Here is a 21,193-nt window from a genome sequence, read left to right on the forward strand (position 1 = left end):
TACCCGGGAGCAATCCCGCCGCACTATAACCCCGTCTATGTTCCAGAAGTCTTCTCAAAGTCGTGCTGCACCTAGTGGTAAGAACGAACATATTGTGTTAGCACAGGGGGGGGATTGTCTCCACATAGTGTGAGAATAGTCAATTGTCCAGAGATTCTATAATCAACTTAGAGGCTTCTGCTATCTCCTGCTCTAATCCGTTTGCGGTGTTGGCTGAGGCCCCTGATTTGCGGGAGGAGCCAGTGCAACAATCCCAGATTTTAAGCTCTAACGCCATCAAAGGTTTGTCTAAGCCAGGAGGGACTGGTGCTCCGGCACTTGAAGACCCTCTGCAGATTGTTAATGAGCTCAGGCTAGAAATTGGTGCAATGAGGGTGATGATTGAGGAGCTAGTGGCAGTAGTTAAACTAATAGCTCCAAGTGGCATCTCTCGCAAGCTGGCTGCAAATAAAACACCTATTCCATACCCCCATAGGGCACACATAAATGCACAAAAAGAACGACCCCCTGCACATCATGGCTCTCTCTCTTCCCTTACACCACTTGCTACTCAGGCCATTAAGACCTCCTATTGCCAACAGATAGCCCCTTCTCAAATCCCTCTGTTTACTGATCAGGCAGCACATCTGCCTCCACAATCTATTACATCAAATGCTAGATCTTTTTATTTACCAGCAGATCCCTGCCAGCGCCCTAAAGATCACCCGTATTTAGAAAAATTGTTGAACTACCCCCCTGGACAGAAGCGCACAGTTTATATGGTCAATGTCCCGAAGCTTAAATCATGCGATGATCGCGAAAATGAAGACTCTTTAAAAAATAAGACCATACATTGGATCCGCCATGTCAAGGGCTGTCGGTCGTTGATACGGGATGATATAGTCAGGGCTCGGCGATGTACATTTTACAACCATATCCTTGACTATATTAAACTTACTTTGATAAAGCCTGATCTGGCAGCAAATCTGTTGGCATTAGAATTTCAGACTTGCCCTCCAGGGTCCTCAGTCATCCAATTTAGAAATTCTCCAATGTCCACTGATACTGGGGCCCAGGGCAAAGTAGTAGAGCAGAGTGTTGAGGGAGGATCTACACTGGATGCCAATGACTGACTGAGAACAGCCCCTATCTCTTATTCTGAGCCTATAGAGACTTGTTATAATAGTAATCTAAAAACTCTCTGTATATACCCCTTAAGTGTTCCTTGTCAATTGTCGACAAATTCCTTTAATAACTCTAATATTGACTGTAATATTGATAATCTGAGGAACCAATTCATAGAACCAAACAGGGTAACCTCCAGTGTTAGATCTGATCTATCGCTGCAACCCCAAGCTACACCTCCACGTGAGGCGGCCCTTGTAATTCCACACCTGCAGTTCAAGATTATCTCCTGGAATATAGCTGTTCTTAGTAGTAAGTTGCTTCTACCAGACTGGAACAGGCTAATAGAAGGCCAAGACATCTGCCACTTCCAGGAAACCTGGAGCCTAGTTCCCCTCTATAAATCTGGGTATACTTGCTTCTTTTTGCCAGCTATCTCCATGGGGAAAGGCCGTCCCTCAGGAGGCCTGATGGCCTGGGTTAATATCGCTTTGGGTTGTAGAATTATCGATCATAATTGTGCAAACCCTGATATAATGAGACTTACTATAAGAGGGAAGGAAGGAGCCACACTTCTTGAGTTGTTTAATGTGTATGTGAGAGGGACGAAAGGGGGTACTTCTTCGCCTATTGTATCTTCTTTGGAGCAAGAGCTGTCTAAATGCCACCCCGACTCGCCCCTTATGATAGCGGGAGACTTTAACTGTACGTTTGAGCCCCTTAGCTTGGGAGATATGATGGGGCTGGAGGAGGATGATACTAGGTGGGGTATTCCCCCCCTAAGCATTCCCCCCATCAAAAGATGGTTACGGGTTGCAATACAGCTGAATGCACTTGTTTTGGAATATGGGCTAAGGGCTGCAAATGGCAGAACAACATCAGATCCTGGAGGGGCTTGTACGTATAATAGAATTAGTTGCCCATCTTGCATTGATTATATTTTAATAGATATAAGACTGTGGATTAGTATAATTGATATGGAAGTTGTCCCAAACAGCGACCACAATTCCCTTTGCCTGAGCACAAAACTCCTTTGGTCTTCTCCTGGCCCAGCCTTTGAAGCATTTAACAACCTGATGACCAAGGAAATAGTTCCCTCAAATAGTAGGAGACATCTTAAGTGGTTTAAAGTAGTCGTTAATGAAATTAAGATGGCTTAAATCAATCGTCTACCGGCTGAAAATCTAATAGACCTACAAGAAGCATCCCTTAACCTTGATGCCCCACAGAAAGCGCTAGATATCTACACAAGAACGGTAGAACAGATGGGATCTTTGTTCATGTCTACTGCTGACCATAGATCTGCAAAAGCATGCCCAAAAAGCAGCCATGCCTGGTTTTCAAAAATTTGCAGACCGAAAAGGAAGGCTTTAGTCATAGCTATTAAAAGTAAAAAATATCTCCCGCGTCCAATGTGCTAGGAAGGAGTATAAGGCGACGCTGCGACGTGCAAAATTAGATTGGGACGAATCACATTGGCAGAATCTAAAAGACGCGAGTCTCGAAAATAATGCTTACTCTTTCTGGAATCTTGTTAGGGGGGCTAATAGGAATGATCCAGATGTAATTCCCAACCATATATCCAGCCAAGACTGGTTTGATCATTTTAGGAATTTATACACCGGGACAGTTACAACACACGAGGGAGGATTCTGTGTCCAGTTAATCACTTCTCCAACTCCTAATATTACAGATTATTTTAATTTAAATGAAGTGGCAGGAGCAATTAAAAAAATAATACTATCAAAAGCTCCGGGACCGGATGGTCTCCCAGGGGACTTACTCCGTGCGAGTCCCAGCGACTGTGCGAAATACATCATGCTCCTAATCAACTCTATCGCTAATGGCTGCCCCATACCAGAGTCATAGAAGGGAGCCGAAGTGGTGCCTATTTTTAAGAAGGGGGCCAGGGAGGACCCTGCCAACTACCGACCAATTAGCCTGATAGATGCTATCCAAAAAGTAGTTGGCAGGGTATTGCTCCAGAGGATTCACTCTTGGGCTGAGGATGAGATCATCCTTTCCCAATATCAGGCGGGTTTTAGGTCCAAAACTGGAACAATGGACCAGGTGTTTAGGCTCCTTCTTATCTATTGGAAGGTAGTCGTGATAGGTGGAGGCAGTCTCTACCTTGCCTTCATCGATCTAAAGACTGCCTTCGATTTGGTCCTTCGGGACCAATTATGGAAAGTTTTGGCTGAGTTGGGTATGCCTGTGCTTATTTTGAATCTGCTTGTCGGATTGCATGAGGGCAATTATGCCCAAGTGAGATGGGGTTACAAGAACAGAAAACTGAAAGAATCTCAGTGAATAGAGGAGTACGCCAGGGCTGTGTTATGGCCCCCACCCTGTTCTCCTTATATGTGAATGGGGTGGTTAGTTTTCTTCAGGAAATTCCATCTGATGCTCCGGCCCTGGCAGGAGATAGGATACCTACACTCCTCTTCGCTGATGATACCTTGTTGATCTCTAAGACCCCGGTAGGGTTGCAGAAGCTTTAGATAGGTACCATCTTTTTTGTTCACTAAGAGGGTTGACTATTAACACCACAAAGACCAAACTAATTACATTCAACCCCTATAAGCCCTTTAGGCACATCTTCTCCTTGGGTGGAACACCCTTAGAAAGAGTTAGTACCTTTGACTATTTGGGTATTCGGCTCTCCAATACAATGCAATGGAAACCCCATATTAACAAGATGCTTTTGAATCATAGGCGTGTGACTGGGGCATTAGGCAGGGAACATCGTCGCTCATGTAGCAGACCTGTTGCCCCAGCACTCACGATCTATGTAGCAAGGGTAGTAAGTTCTGCCCTTTATGTTGCGGAACTTTGGGGGTTTAACAACATGCAAGAGATCTGCAGTTCGGAACATAAGTTCTTGAGAGAGCTTGTGAGCCTCCCCTGTAATGTCCCGCTCAAGCCGCTGATGAGTGATATGGGAAGACGTTCTTTTAAAGACATTGCTAGACTAAGGCCATTGCTCTTTTGGGCTCGATTGTTACGAACTACTGAACTCGCTAGTTGTACCACCGCACTCCAGGAGGTAATTGGCCTGGACTGTAAACATAGGGTTAGCTGGCTCAACAATGTCAAGAAACTCGTGCTTACATTGGGACTTAGAAGCTGTTGGGAAGGCCAGAACCCGCCCAGTAAGGATGAGCTTAAAAAAGCATACTGGCTTTGGGTTGATATGCAGGAACTTAGCAATCCAAATTTGGGGAGGATGGCAGATGAATTCTACCAGTTTAAACAACATATTGTTCTAGAGCCGTACCTTGATTTTATTCAAATCCCAAGAGATAGGGCACTCTACATTCAGTTCAGAGTGGGCTCTCTTCTGGTACGTGAGCTTACTGCAAAATGGAGCCCCCCGCGCCAGACAATCGCGGACTGCCCTTGTTGCGAGGCACCAAAAGAGAGTGTGGCTCACCTCATGTTTGTATGTCCAGCATACTCAAGGGCTAGATTAAAGTGGCTTAAACCAATTTGCAGACAACTGGGCACTACAGCTCACATTACTGCCCTGCGGAACTTGAAATCAGACCCTAGAGCTCTTTTTGTATGCGGCGTGGCGAAGTATCTTGGCTGTATTTGGCTTATCAGATCTACATTTTTGCGTAGGGAGGTGTAAAATGAAATTGGAAATGTGATTGTGCCCCCTATGTTTGTTTTTCCCATATTTTTATTCTTTTAAATGACATCAAATAGCTGTATATGAAGTATGTTTTTTTCCTATTCTCTTTTTAATCAAATTTATTTATTATAGTATGTTAAAAAGTATTAAGTATATAACAGCATTTCTCCGGGTATTAGTATAAAATTGTTAGTTTACTAACAAGATAACCACATTTTTGTAAACTGCTCTATAATTGTCCTTTCTTAGTACTGTTTTTATGATAATTCTGCTTTTATGATATTTGTCTATCGAAATAAAGCTATTTGAACTGAACTTCTATGTGCATGATGGGATGCATGTGTGTGCCTGTGTATGGTACATAACATGGCGGTCTGCAGGCCCCATTTTGAAAGCCCAGTGCCTGAAGAGGCTTATAAAGTTGAGGACTGCAACCCCCAGACCGGAAATTTTTATTGCTGACATTTCTGAGGGCTGGGACACATACATGCTAAAGGAAGGAAAGCAGGGCATCTTTTACTAAAGTTTGTAGTCAGTGGAGCCGAGACTCTTTTTTTACGGAGATAATGAGGCTATTTAGGATTGTAGTGTGGACCATGGAATCTTAATAGAGTGGAAGGCTTAGGCCTTTGGACCTTTATGGGGCATATTTAGGTGAAGGCTGGCAGCCAGGTATGATTCCCTGGTTGCTGTGTAGACCAACTGTGTGGTGGGTCAGTTAGAGATGGAGCCACTCCAGCGGTGGCAGACTATTCCTTTGACAAGGGGCAGTGCAGAGAAGAGGAGCAGACACCCACAGCCCAAATTTGAAAGGATCAGACACTAAATCACATCTGGAGTCCCACATCTTGTTCAACAACAGTGTTCATCAGGACAGAAGAGGTTGCCAAGACTTTGAGATGCTACAACCAGGACTATGGACACTAGTCTGACAGTCTCTCACCTCAATGAGGCGCCATCACCCAGGAGCCAAGAACCCTTCCCTGTACATGGAACACCAGCCTTCTGCTTACCTGCCAAGACTAGTGTGACCTGTGAGGATGAAGAGAGCCCGGAAGAAGCAAGGTGCAGCGAGGAGCCTGGCGAGCGAATCTCATTGAGTGGAGTTTGAGGCACCTAGTCTAGTTGGGACTGGTGTTGCAAGAGAGCCGTCTGCTTTCTGGAAGAAGTCGGTAACACCCCTTGGCACTGCTGTGAAGTTGCTGGTTTTCCCCTGGAGTCACTGATCTTATTGGGGCTGTTGCCCGTTGCCAGTGAGACTGTTGAGGGAGCTACAACGGAGACTGTTGGGATCGTCCTCCTTGTCCGTGACGCGGATGTTAGGAGTTTAGCACTAAGACCGTTGGGACCGTCGCCCATGCCAGTGGAGTCCCCACAAACTGTGGAGGGACTAGAGAAGGCCAATAGCCACCCTGCTGTACTGCTACAGCTTCATCACCTTGCCTTGAAGGAGTGGCTACACCCGGAAGCAATCGCTGTCTCCTACTGCCTGAAGCTTGACGACCATACCAAATGCCAGAGGACCGGGTTCCGAGCTGTTGGTTGCTAGAGCATGAGGGAGAAGCACTTTTGTAGACTTATACACTCTCAGCAGTTTACCATCAGGAGAGCTGAACGTTCAAGACAAACACACCGCTAGTGTGGGCAGCACCTGGCGTCACTACCCAAAATTTGTCTGGGGCACAGTGTTTAGCAGGGGGAAGGGCACGCACAACCAATTCAGCGCTTTTTTGTGTGTTGTGTTTGCATATATAATGGATACTGCTTTATCCACACCAACAGAACAGGCAAGAAATTTAGGGATCATCCTAGACGACAAGCTTAACATGATGACTCAAGTCAATGCAGTGTGTACCTCCTGCTTACACATCTATGCATTGCTACAAAAAATGTTCAAATGGTTGCCTCAGAATACCAGAAGGACTGTCACGCAAGCGCTCATCACCAGCAGCTGGACTATGGCAACACTCTCTGTGCCAGAATCTCCAAACAACTCCTACACAGACCCAGGGCCATCCAGAACGCAGCTGCAAGACTCATACTCGACCTCCCATGCTACCCTAATTCACACCGTACCTCATAAATCTTTACTAGTTCCCCATTCACAAACACAGCCAATTCGAGCGCCTCCTGCACACATACAAAACCCTACACAACACAGGACCATAATACCTGAACAGCTGCATACACTTTTACCAAACCAACAGACACCTATGCTCTGCCTCACTCTCAATTGCACACATTCAGCACATTCACAAAAGCAAAACTGGAGGTCGCACATTCTCCTACATCGCACCCAAGACATTGAACGTCCTCCATCAGCACATTAGAACCTCCTCCCCACTTCTTGAGTTCCGCAAGAAGCTGAAGACCTGGCTGTTCATAAAAGCACCTTGGGCACCTCACCCCTACACACCCGCCCAATCGCCTCGATACCCTCTTGGGTGATTAATGCGCTATACAAATCAATATAACATAACTTAACACGCAAAGTAAATGTTGGACTTGAAAATCAACTTTTTGGGGTCACTGTGGGCATTTTGAGTTATGAGCTTACACATACGAAGCTCCTGGTGTTAGGCTCAGGGCGATCCAGTTTAGCACACAAAGTGCAGCCACAGAGGCGCAGGGTCGGCTGGGTGCAGGGTGCTGGTTTGGCGTTGGGTGCACTGTTGGTTTCAGTGGCGATTCTCCGGTTTCAACAAAGACTGCAGGCTCGGAGACGAAGATCTTCTGGAGGTGACCTCTGGTTGGAGAGGTAAGTTGGGATGCCTGGGGATGCAGGCACACCGTCGGTTGGGCCACCCAAGATCATGGGACGTCGGGTGCAGGGGTTTCTTTAGGCGTTCGGTTTTCTTACCAGTTTTGGTCACGTTCTCAGGTCAGGATCGCCGGGGAGACTCACCGTGGTGTTGGGCCACTCAAACTCGGACATGGGCGTTGTGCAGAGTGGTGCATACTCACGGTTTTGGCCGGGGCCAGAATCTGTGGATGAGCAAGTCCGGTGCTCACAGGAGACAAAGTGTTGGTTTTGGAAGGCAGGGCAGGTCCTTCGGGTTCTTGAGGGCTGCTGGCTGCAGGACACCGGGATTTTGCTGGAGCAGGTTCGAGGTGCGGACAGGCCGGTAGGGGTGGAGCTAAGTCAGTGGGCATCCTCCTCTTCTTTGTTCAGCACAGCTACTTCGATCCTTCTTCTTTTCTTCTTCTGGTCAGTTCTTGTCTGAGGAGGTAAGGTTTGGGGTTGCCCCTAAATACTAGATTTAGGGGCCTTACAGGTAAGTAAAGGTCGGGACCAATGGGTCCCTTCCTTGGGGTGGGAACACCCCCTATTATGCCACCCTCCAGTGGGAGGGGGCATATGCCTCACTCTGGTTGGCTAGGTCCCCCCATCTGCAAGATGGCGGGGACTGAGAGTTCTGCTTCACCTCGCCTCCCACACCTGACTTGGCTTTCCCGCTGATTATGCTGCCCAAAGTGGGGGTCAGACTCAGTGGGGGCCAGTTTCTGGAAGCGGCAAAGGCCTGGGGTAGCTCACAAAGGCAGCAAGCTTTTGAAGCTTCCCCTTCGTGGACCCTGCCTATCCTGGGGGAGGAGGCTTGGCTCCTCATTCCAGGATGTGTATTGTTTCAGACCCTCGAGAGCAGAAGGCCCTTGACCCAGGGTTCCAGAAATGTCTGGTGGTGGCAGCTAGCCACACACACCCCTCCTCTAAGGGTGGCACAATAAGTGCTGCAGCCCTTAGAGGCTTTCCCTGGCCACAGTGCCCTTGGTAACTGTGGTACCATTTACAAGGTACTTACATATGGCCAAAGAGTGCCAATTGGGTTTTGTCTTAATGCAGTTTCGGTAAAGAACATAGGTCCTGGGTACCTGGTTGGCAGGAACCCAGGGCACACTCGGCCAAAGTACCGTAACAGTTTGGGAAAAAGGTGGGGCAACCATGCAAAAAGAGGGCACTTTTTACAGAGGGACTATCCTGCTCAGGGTCCTAGTATCAAAGGAAGTTTCCCTGACTCTAGGTACATTACTGCTGCCACCATTGCGGTCTAGGCCCAAATTCTTCCTAGCCCTCTGAACTTCCAGGGTCTCCTTATCAAGGGCTAACTGCTCTTGTTTGAGCTTCAGCTTGGCTCTCTCAAGTTTGAGCAGATGGCACTCCTTCTCTAAGGAGTCCTCTCTCTTGCTAGAAATGGAGTTCCCTATAGAAGTGTCTTTGGTATTTGAATGAACAGAGGAGGATCTAGACCTCCCCTGTACTCTTTGCACCCTACCAGGAGGAATAATGTGGGACCTACCTCTAGGGACTCCCTCTGTACTATTCCCTGGGGGATCAGATTTCAGCAGGGTGTAATCATCAGACTCCTGATCATGCTCAGAATTAGGGTCACTAGGGGGAACCTTTCTGAACCTATCAGGATTCTGGAGGTCATCCAGCAGAAGCAGCTCTAAGAGTTGCTTAGTGTTGGGTTGCTACCTATCTTTATCTTTCTAGAGGTATACAGGGTCCTTAGTTCTGCAACTGTATCTATAGGTTTGAGACCCCCCCCCCCCCCCCCTGGGATCCACCACTAAAAACATAGTGACTAGGTGTAGTGTGGTGTTGCACCTACCTACCCTTGTGAAAACTAAACTTTTAAAGATTGGAGAACGGTTTGTGCTAGGCCCTTTACAACCAATCTAAACGTTCAGTAGAACTTACTGTTACAAAAATATTTTTATTTATGCCTAAATCTAGTGATGTTTTTTCCTTTAATGCACACCCAGATTAGCTGGTAAAACAGTGCAGGCTTAAATGCAAACCACTGCAGACCAATGTAGGAGGCTGGCTTAGTATATGTTGCAAACTTATTTAAGTGAGGCACCTTGCACTAATCCAGGCAACCCTTATGGTGATTTTAGTGGTCTTTGATAACCATAGAAAGCTCTCAAAGTGGTGGATGAAGAGAGCAGCCTTCAGGCTTAGTCCAGAAGGAGTGTTAAGCATCTTGTTTTACCAGAACTAATCATATAGTGTAGGTTAAACTAAAAAGAACCACACAGTGTAGTTATAAAAATAAATATATTTATTATACGCACTCACTAACACATTGGTATATCTTCTACATGGAGATATCAACACAATACACACAATATATTTCAAATGTAAAACAAGTAAGTAGGCACAAATACACAGTTGTCTCCAGGGGTAGACCAAACCCTATGCTAAAGAAGTGGAATGCAAACTGCAACCGAAGTCGAGTCTTGGACCAGAAGACTCAGAAGAGCTGGGGACCCAAGGAACCTCCGAGGTAAGTACCCAGGAACCCCACAGAGGCTGTGTGCAGAGTGGAAATACAGCCATGTACTCAATGCAAGTCAATGGGAAACTTGTGGTTGCAGTTTAAAAGAAGGACCCTTCCTAGTGGACCCTTAAGAAAGCCAGTGGCAGCCAAAAGGTTGGAGAGTCACCCCACCCGTGGATACCCAAGGTATGAGGATACCTTGACCAGGGAAGCAATGGAGGACTTCAGAAAAGATACAGCTGGCGAAGAGGTTGAAAGAGCCAGGTGAAATCCAAAGATGGATTCTTGAAGACAGGTACCTGCAAGCAGAGAGGACAGTCTATCCCACTCAGAAGTGACCAGGAGGCATGGAAGACTATCGACCACCGATGTCGGAAGATGCAGGAGTGATGACGGTGACCTTGTCGCTGCAGCTGTGAGGACCAGGCGATGTAGTGGAGAACCAGGAGCCGTTTTCAAGCTGCCCCATGCCTCACGTCGAGAACCAGGGGGTCGGTGCCCGGCGGGAGCACCAACAAGCCTTGGCAGGAGCAACAGACATGGTAAACAAAGAAGGTGCAGTTTCGGGACCACCAAGGTCCAAGGGACTCACCAAATACAGGAGAGTCAGAGCAGGCCCGAGCAAGCAGGGAAGCCCACTGAAGCCAAAGAAGACCATTAAGAGGACCCACAGGCTAAAGGCACTGGAGTCGCAAGAGGACCTCGAGCAGCTGACCAAAGATGCAGGCCCCAGGTGCAGAGGATTCGATGAGGATGAAGATCTTGGTAGGAAGAGAAGTTGGAGGCTGCAGCTTTTTGTAGTCCGAAGATCTCTGGAGGACAGAGTCAACAAGCCTTGGCAACGGCAAGTTGACACACTGCACCGGTTCCAGCGGTTCCGACAAGTGATAATGGCCTCAAACTTGCTGTGAGGGCAGTGCAGGCTTCGATGGAGTTTTAGAACCACCACCTGTGTTGCTGAGCCTTTCAGTGTCCGTAGGACATCAAGGGCAGCAGACCGGTCAGCTTGGTTGCAGTGCCTGCAGATGCAGGGGAGTGACTCCTTCACTCCAAGGGAGATTACTTCGGGTGCCCTTGGTGCCCAGAGGCCCGGAGAGGAACCTGGACGAAGCACAGGCACAGACAACGCAGAAGACTGGCAGTACGACGGGACCAGGAGCAGCAGGAGTCTTCCTTGGTCCAGTCTTGGCTCCTAAGCGAAGTCCAACGAAGTCTAAAGTGCCCTGGCGGTAGTAGTTGAAGTGGTTTCAGGTTTGAATCTTGTCCCACGACAAATCTGAAGAACCACCAGCAGGTAAGCCCTTAAGTACCCTAGGGAAAGGGTTGTGACAATTCAAGCCTCCCTCCCAGAAGAGGGGCTGGACAGAGGGGTGATACTTCCATGTCCTTTGTCCAGTTTCGCGCGGGAGCCAACGGCTTCCTGAACTGACTCAAACTGGAGTATGCAAGGAGGGCACCAAATGTGCCCTTCAAAGCAGTCTGGTGGCCCTGGCAAGCGCCCCCACCCCAGCCCTATACAATTCTTGTCTGGGAGGTGGTGACACCTCTCTGTGGCAGGAAACCTATTGTTCTGCCTTCCCCTGCTCGAGCTCAGCTCAGCAACAGGAGGGTAGAAACATGACTGTTATCGGCAATACTAGCTTGCTGTTAGACCCTAAAAGGCTGGCACCAGGATTACAGGGGCGCTCCCTAGGGGAGCCCACCAGTACATGGGTTCCTACTTCCAACACTGGAATCGGTGTTGGGGTAGGATTCCAACATGTTTGATACCAAATTCAACTTTGACTTGATGTCCACTATATGTATTAAATGGCTGACCGCACTTACAAAGCCTGGAGAATCAACTCTGGCGTTTGTAGAGGGACCCTGCTTATGCAGGGGCGCCCTCACACTTGTAACCAAGCACCCTGCCCTCAGGACGGAAGAGCCTGCCATAGGTGTGACTTAAAGGTTTTAAGTGTAGTTCTCTTCCAGGGGATCCTCATCAATAGTCATAAGCACTGAATATTCCCACCCATGTGCGGGGACCCCGGAAATAATAAAATTATATATGAAAAACACATATATATACAGCTCTGTATATGTGTAAACATATATTATTTTTTCCAAGCCAATGCAGCCCCCATAATAGGCTAGACAATGTAGATATAAATATCCAGTAAAACATATAGGTATAATAATACACCTAAATCTCTCTTTTTTTTTTTAATGAGGTAAACACTCATGAGAAAGAAAAGAAAAACACTGTGCCAAACACAGATCCACAAAACATTGTCAGCCTGCAGGCTGCATTGCAATACAATCAATACCATAGAGGCTGAAAAGCCTTGTACAGGTAAAAACTGGCACCGTGCCTTTAAGGCAGCCCTGACCTCAATATCCCCTCATGCCTCAGGGGTGACAGTTGGGTCAGTTGTTCTTTCCGGCTCCTTCTGTCAGGACCCTGGAATTCAGCTCTCTTCATTTTTGACTTTCTTGTCAAGAATTGCTAGTTTTCTAGTGAATTTTTTGCTTCATCTTAGATTATCTCCTGTTGGTGAAGCATTTTCCTGATTTTGCTGACAGATTTCAAAACTTTTTTCTGTCAGAAAATGCCTTCCTTGTTCATGCCCTGTCAATCCTGTGGCAAAAAGAATGCTTCTTCGGATACTCATGATGTGTGTATCCTCTGTCTACCGGACACACACTCTCCTGCTTCCTGTCGACATTGTAAGGACCTTTCAAAGAGGACTTTGAAAGAAAGGGAGAGGATTAGGCTTTATGGCCTTTCTGAAATGCGGTCGATGTTGAAGCAGTTGATCCCTGTGTGTTCTCCATCGGCGTCGAAGACTCCAGCGGCGGGATCGTCGTTGAGAGGTGAGGAGGCCAGGGAGACTCACGCTTCAAAGAGAAAATCAATGTCGATGCAAGATCCTGCGGCGAAACGCATTCGTTGGTCGTCGAAAACTTCGCCGTCGTGGAAACATCGTTCGGCGTCGAAGGAGAAACATCAGCGTTCGAAGTCGACAGCAAGACCAAAGTCGACGTCGAAGGAAAGACGGTCGACGTCGAAATCTACACCGACGTCGAGGTGAAGATCGTCGTTAAGAGAACACGGACGTTCATCGGCATCGAGACTTGGATCGCCGTCGAGAGAGAGACGATTGCCGTCGAAGACATTGCCGACGTCGAGGCGAAGATCGTCGTCGGAGCATGAATCTACGTCGAGGCGGACGCCTCCGTCGGGATCGACGTCGAGGCAGACGCCTCTGTCGGGATCGACGTCGAGGCAGGCGCCTCCGTCGGGATCGACGTCGAGGCAGGCGCCTCCGTCGTTAAAGGTGTCCATGACGTCGGCGAAGATACAGACGTCGAGGCGAAGTTCCCCGTTGGGATCTAGGCCTCCGTCCAGGATAAGCCCTCCGTCGACGACAAGGCTCTCGACGTCGAGGCATGACTCACCGCCGGTTATCCACTTGGCTTCGAAGTCCAGATCTCCGGCGATAGGTCTATCACCGTCGAGACAGTCCTCCGCTGTGGGGTATCAGGAAACGTCGAAACGTCATTCGACGTCCAGGTCAGTGTCGAGACGCAAGTCTCCGCATAGAGTGAAATATACACCGGATGTGGCATCGGAGCATGATTCAGCCTCTGGCTCTCCGCCCATTTCTATTTCACCATCAACCTCAGCAGGATCAGGATCTCCTCATTCAAGATCCAGATCACCAGAAGTGATACAGTCATCTCCAGCTCCTATGTCACCAGTGGAGCATCCTGGTCCAACTAGTCCTCAATTGACAGCGTCACCGGCACCACTAAGGCAGGAAGGGGATCATCCTCCGGGACAAAGCCCCATCAGAGTGTTGCCTCAGGCCATACCGCCACGTATGCCTTCCATGGCGCATGCAGTAAGCATCTCCTTAACCAGATTGAGGAATCTTACCCAACCTAGGAGACCAGCAAGTTCCCACTCTCGGGGAAGAGAGTATGAACGGCGCTCACGTTCACCCAGGAGAAGATCGAGGTCCACCTCTCGCAGAAGAGAGTCGGTGCGATCTGAGAGAAGACGGCGTAGGTCTCCTACATCCTCTTTTTCAAGTCGTTCTTCCAAGAGAGATTACTCCCCTACACTTTCAGATACACCTCCATCTCGAGTTTTCCCAGTGGATGACATCAGCACATTTCAAGATGTTTTGTGTAGGGGAGCGGCAAAGTTGAACATTCCAATGCCTGTCCAAGAGACAACTTCCTCTGTCATCTTTGAGACCCTTCATGAGAGAACGACGTCTCGTCCACTGTTGCCTCTGGTCCCTGGGTTGCTTAAACCAGTGATGGATGTCTTCCTCACTCCGGCTACCATCAAGTCAGCTCCGGCGCGAATACTCAAGAAATATCGTCCCGCTCCGGAGGATCCTCTGTTTCTCAAGGCGGACCCTCCACCTGACTCTGTGATCACTGTGGCCGCCAGGAAAACCCACTCAGTGGCTTTGTCATCCACAGTGCCACCGGAAAAGGAAAGCAAGACGCAAGACTCTTGGGGAAGAAGAGTATGCGGATCGGCTGCCTCCAGTTTGAAAGTTGCCAGTGCCTCAGCGCTCTTGGGGCGCTACGACAGATCACTCTGGGATTCTCTTCAAAGATTCATAGAAAAACTTCCTCAGGAGGATAGAAAGGACTTTGAGGAGATCTTACAGGAGGGCAGTCTGGTCTCTAATCAGGTCATAAGTGCGGCAGCAGATGGAGCAACGCTGGCGGCTCACCCCTACGCCCATGGTATTTCAGCCAGAAGATCAGGCGTACCTTCCAGCAGAGGGTTCAAACCCCTCACTGGCACAAGAACCAAGACCAGCAAGGGCAGAAAAAGCAGCAATTCCAGTCCCGCAGATCGACTAGAGAACGAGGAAACAACATCTTGGATTTACGAACACTCAACAAACATATCAAGAGGGAGAAGTTTCGCATGCTTGCACTTCACCAAATATATCCACATCTCCGTCGAGGCGATTGGATGCGCTCGCTGGACCTGCAAGACGCGTATTTTCATATACCCATCTTCCAGCATCATCGGAAATACCTAAGATTCGTGGTAGGAACCTCCCACTACCAGTTCAAGGTTCTACCATTTGGCCTGAAATCGGCACCAAGAGTGTTCACAAAGTGCATGGCGGTGGTAGCTGCTGCCCTGAGGCGCGCTGGAGTCTTCGTCTATCCCTATCTAGACGACTGGTTGCTAAAAGGTCCGTCACCTCAGACAGTAAGTTCACAGCTGACACGCTGCCTGAATCTGTGTCACCGGTTGGGGCTCCGGGTGAATCACAAGAAATCCACCTTCACACCAACGCAAAGGATACACTACCTGGGTGCGATTATAGATTCCGAACTAGGAAAAGTGTTTCCTTCGGAGGAGAGACAGTTATCCCTCGCTCACAAAGGCAGGCATGTTATAACCAACAGGCTGTCTACAGCGCGACAGATATCATCCCTGCTAGGGGCCATGGCATCTTGCATATTCCTAGTGCCCAACGCCAGGTTGCGGATGCGTCCTCTCCAACAAGATCTAGAGGACAAATGGGACCAAAAGACTCCTCTGTGGAGGACAAAGTGTGTCTTTCGACAACGGCCAGACAGTCGATCAAGTGGTGGTTGAAGCCGAGCAATCTACAGGTGGGGATTCCTTTCCATCAGGAACCTCCATCGCAAACATTGATCACCGACGCATCGCTACAAGGTTGGGGCGCGCATCTGGGGTCTCTACAGACTCAGGGGCTTTGGTCCAGCAGCGAGCAGCTATATCACATCAACATGCTAGAGCTCAGGGCAGTACATCTCGCCCTCAAGGCTTTTCTGCCCTCAATCAGAACGAGATCCATTTTAGTACAAACGGACAACACCACCACGATGTACTACCTGAACAAGTAGAGAGGTACTCGTTCCAGGACACTCTCGCTGGAGGCTCAATCCCTGTGGCACTGGATCCTGGCAAGGAACATTTCCATAACGGCAGTGCACCTGCCAGGCGAGCTCAACGTTCAAGCGGACTCACTCAGTCGGCACTTTCAAGATCCAGAGGACTGGGTCCTCAACGACGAGGTGCTAGAGGACATTTGCGAGGAGTGGGGCCGTCCGCAAGTGGATCTCTTCGCGGACGAAAACAACACAAAATGCAGAGGCTTCGCCTCAAGGTACTGTCGACCAGGGTCTCTGAGGAATGCCCTTTTGATCGACTGGTCAATGACATTTGTGTACGCCTTTCCTCCTCTTCCGCTAATCCCGAAAGTGGTGACCAAGCTGCAACACTCGACCACCAAGATGATCCTAATGGCACCGGACTGGCCGAGGCAGTGGTGGTACCCAGATCTCCTTCACCTATCGATCCGCCCGCTCAAGCGTCTACCGTGCAGGCCGGACTTGCTAACCAAGGTGCAGGGGAGGATTTACCATCCCAACCTTCCCTCACTGAGCTTAACAGCATGGCTCCTGAAGTCCTCCAGTATGGCCATTTAACCCTTCCCCAGGAATGTATGACCATATTGAAGGAAGCTAGGAGACCTTCTACGAGACACTCATATTTCTGTAAGTGGAAGAGATTTTATTTATGGTGTATTCAAAATCAATATAACCCTACGAAATGTCAAGAGGAAGTGATATTACCTTATCTACTTCACTTAGCCAGAGTGGGGTTGAAATTCTCCTCCATCAAAGTGCACCTGGCGGCCATTACGGCCTATAGGCGCTCTCCATCTCAGCATTCTTTCTTTAAGGTTCAAGTGGTAAAAGATTTTTTGCAGGGACTCAAAAAGGTTTACCCCCCAGTAAGGCCTCCCTGGCCTCCTTGGGAGCTGAACCTGGTTCTTTCAAAACTTATGAGTCCACCTTTCGAACCCATTCATAAGACTACATTACAGCACCTTACGTGGAAAGCAGCCTTCTTGGTAGCTATCACTTCAGCACGTAGGGTGAGTGAAATACAGGCCCTCTACTCTAAAGAACCCTACACGGTGTTTCACCTTAATAGGGTGGTGATGAGGACTCATCCTTCTTTTTTACCTAAGGTGGTGTCCGACTTTCATGTGAATCAGTCTATCTCACTACCAACTTTCTTTCCCAACCCTTCCTCGCCAGCTGAGAGGGCGTTGCATTCTTTGGATATTAAGCGAGTTCTCAAATTTTACCTAGATAGAACTAAGGCTGTCAGAAAGTCTGACCAATTGTTTGTAAACTATGGTGCTGTCCGTACAGGTTTTGCAGCATCTAAACGTTCTATTGCCAGATGGATTGTGTCAAGCATTAAATTGGCTTACCAACTACCTCAGAAACCGTTGTGGCCTCTACCTAAGGCACATTCCACAAGAGGGAAAGCGGCTACTGCTGCGTTTCTCACTCTCCGAGATCTGTAAAGCAGCTACTTGGAGATCTGTCCATACATTCACAAGACATTATTGTCTGGACTCGGACACCAGAGCATACACCCAAGTAGGGCAAGCCTCCTTGAGGAATCTGTTCAACAACTGATTGTTTCGTTTGTTTTCTTCAATGTATAGTGCAGTTCTCATTTGTCTGCAGGTGGAAGGTGGGCTTGCTATTCTATTTAGTGCTTATGACTATTGATGAGGATCCCCTGGAAGAGAAGGATAAGTTACTTACCTGTAATCCTAGTTCTCTTCCAGGGGTATCCTCATCAAAGTCATAAGCAACCCACCCGCCTCCCCAGGCAAATGAGGACTGTATTATTAACCCCTTCAGCGCTGCGCGGATTTCCGCGCAGTGCTGAAGGTTCTGAGCGCGGGCGGGGCCATGACGGAACGGTTCCGTCATAAGCACAGCCCAACCGACGTGCATGACGGAACCGTTCCGTCATAAGCGTCGAAGGGGTTAAATATAGAAGAATTATATCTTTGTGTTTAGGACTACGGGTCCCGCAAAGAACAACTGACCCAACTGTCACCACTGAGGTATGATGGGATATTGGAGTCAGGGCTGCCTTAAAGGCACGGTGCCAGTTTTTACCTGTACAAGGCTTTGCAGTCTCTATGGTATTGTATTGCAATGCAGCCTGCAGGCTGACAATGTTTTGTGGATCTGTGTTTGGCACAATGTTTTTCTTTTCTTTCTCATGAGTGTTTACCTCATTAAAAAAAAAAAAAAGAGAGATTTAGGTGTATTATTATACCTATATGTTTTATTGGATATTTATATCTACATTGTCTAGCCTATTATGGGGGCTGCATTGGCTTGGAAAAAATAATATATGTTTATAAATATACAGAGCTGTATATATATGTGTTTTTCATATATAATTTTATTATTTCCGGGGTCCCCGCACATGGAATATTCAGTGCTTATGACTTTGATGAGGATACCCCTGGAAGAGAACTAGGATTACAGGTAAGTAACTTATCCTTACCTCAGATATAAGGAAAGTTATATCTGTTGTAATTGGCGCTAGCACCAACTTACACAGGCTGCAATTGCAGGCCTGTAGTCACAGTTTGAGTGGTATCTCATGGGTGGCATAATACATGCTGCAGCCCATGGGAGACCCCTGGGTACCTTAGTACCATATACTAGGGACTTACATGGGTACACCAGCAGCCAATTGGGGAAGTGCCAAAGTACTTACCACTGTCAAATTTAGGGAGGAAGCACAGTTACTGGGGTCCTGATTAGCAGGATCCCAGTCAGACTAGTCTGAAAACAGAATAACACCAGCAAAAAGTGGGGGTAACCATGAAAGCAGAACCTATTTTCCTACAGTGCATATCTCAAGAAAGGATGTGTAGCACTTCTCTCACAAACTTTGAAACAGAGTACTTCACAAAATGACTAAGTGTTTCTTTCTACAGCCTGAAGGCAACAGCAAGTTTGAGAATTCAGATTATTTATAAAAGATGTGGTGTTAAAAATGTAACCTTATGCGTAATGCAGGCGTGCCTTCTCAGTATATCCACTTTCTTGCCTACTATTAACAGATAAAACTGAAATAGTCCCACGGTTCTGTGTTTTTAGACTTGTATCTATTCTGGGCTTTCAAATATTAGTTTACTCTCTTTTTGGACTGAAAAATGTATGTCTAAAGAGGAGGGGGGTCAGAAAACAACTGTACCATATAGTTTGTTACTCTGGGCTAGAGTCTGGTACCAGCTGAATATACCAGCCTGCTTACCACCCCATAACCTCTGCTGTACTCAATTGATAAAGGGCACACTGTACGGATTATGAGCAGAGCACAGACACTGACGTTTGATGGTGCATTGTTTCCAACTCAAGTTAATCGTAACAATCCTTAGTATACAAGGGACCAACCAGATTCTCAGGAGAAGCACATCAGAAAGTCAAACCTTTTAATTAAAAAGCATGCTGTAATCTCTAAGAAACAAAATGTGATGTAATTACTGGCGGTGACTTAGCAGTCCACATCAGAGTGCTTCTTTTGGGAAGGGATTGGACTGATTAGCAAGAGAAGTGGCCCTTTTTGTAATGGCACTGATTGGCAAACATGACTTAAAAATGTATCTAGAGGTATTCAAATCGATTAAGTAGTGTTAGTGTAATCATTTCATCGCGTTTTTATCTGTCCCATCTCTGATATCCACAGCTATGGAATCTTGTATTTGTCATTCCTGCTCTAATATCATTTGTTCTGCGGCTAGTGTGCAGACTTGAATGTTTTTGTCTTTGATCTCAAATAAGTGTGCCAGCCCTGATGAAGCTTGAACTACTCCTAGGGATTAACAGTGCCCTTATGTTACGTATTGCCACTTCTTAAATTACTTGTTCTAGCTCTGTGATTGTTGGAGCTGTATATGATCTTGATTTTACAGTCTAGAATTAGTATTGTTGGTCCTGATGTCATAAATTGTGCATCTGGAATTCGTGGTATCACCTTTGACATCCTTTGTGTGGCCTTGGATTTGTGGTACTAGCTGTTTGACTACTTGTAGGATTTCTGATATTTTCTAATACTCGCTGTGTCTTGGAATTAATGTCACTAGCTTTACCATCCTTTGCATTGGATAATGCCATTCTTTTTAAGTCTTTAATTACTGGTGTAAATTTTGACATTTTTCATTCAGTGCTATAGAATTGATAGTGCCAGCTTTGATGTCATTATCTTTAGGTATGGAGGTTGTATTTTGCAGTGGTAATTAGTTGTTTGAAGTTGTTGACTGTAGAACTTGGTTGAATGGTATAGAACCAATGATTATTTCAGTGTGAAGTGTTTTACAGCCAGTGAGAAAACTGGAATAATTCAATTTGTTTTATATCTCCAAGGGAAAATACACACTTAAGGAAAGCATGATAAGATTAACACAAAAATGAAAAAATAGATCAACATTTACAAGGTGATGTAGAAGGGATTATAAAATGTTAAAGGTACAGTGGCTTCATGATTCCAAAGTTGTGTGACCTGAGTATAAATCTAACGCTCATTGAGTTTTCTATCTGTTTTATGGATATAAAAGATATCCAGCTGTACCAATCTACAGACATTTTTTTTAAAAATCATTTTCAGGCATTCACTCAGGACAAGTATGAAGTTTCTTTCAATGTTGAGGAGTCCAACATCATCATTGCTTCATGCAAGGAACCTAAAATGCAGGTCATCATTACAATTGCATCACCTGAATCGAGAGATGAGGAGGAAGACAAAGGTGTGTACATTATACACTGTTTTATTGTCTAACTTTGTGGATTTCTTCCACAATTGATAATTGATTTTCTCCAGTATTAGCTCTTTCATTGTTTCACATGCTTGAATCATCCCTATTGTCGAGCTGGGAGTACCTTGGTTACATTAAAGTACCAGCATAATTTTAAACATACCCTAACAGGCTTTAAACATTGTCACTTATTTAGCCATCTCACCTCAAGGATAAGAAACAAACGTCAACCAGAGAGGCGAGAGCACACTGAAGACCTTTCAACCATTGATCACCATCCCTCAGATATTTACCACACATTGTGTGTGAATGGAGCCCCTTTGAAATCTGCTCAGATCTTAGTCTCATTAGATATATATTTTCTTCATTCATTTCTTCACTTTCCTTGCTTTCTTTAGCCTACTTTCTGTCCTTTAAGCTGGCGTCAGGTAAAGTTAAGTAATATGGGTGTCACACTTTTTAGACCTTATAGTTTTTGTGGGAAATTACGGCTACACTTAAATGTACCTCAGAAGGAATTTATCTACAGA

At 46.8% G+C, this 21,193-nt stretch overlaps 1 protein-coding gene across 1 annotated transcript in view; it reads left to right on the plus strand.

The window, feature by feature from the left end:
* The window catches only part of ZFR2 (zinc finger RNA binding protein 2), a 701,383-nt gene that overhangs the window by 469,134 nt on the left and 211,056 nt on the right, over positions 1-21,193 (plus strand). The window contains exon 14 of the mRNA XM_085639486.1: positions 20,516-20,654. Within this exon, the coding sequence (XP_085495612.1) occupies positions 20,516-20,654 (139 nt within the window). The remainder of the gene's footprint in view (positions 1-20,515; positions 20,655-21,193) is intronic.

This window comes from Triturus cristatus, chromosome 12 (assembly GCF_964204655.1).
Source record: "Triturus cristatus chromosome 12, aTriCri1.1, whole genome shotgun sequence".
Taxonomy (NCBI): domain Eukaryota; kingdom Metazoa; phylum Chordata; class Amphibia; order Caudata; family Salamandridae; genus Triturus; species Triturus cristatus.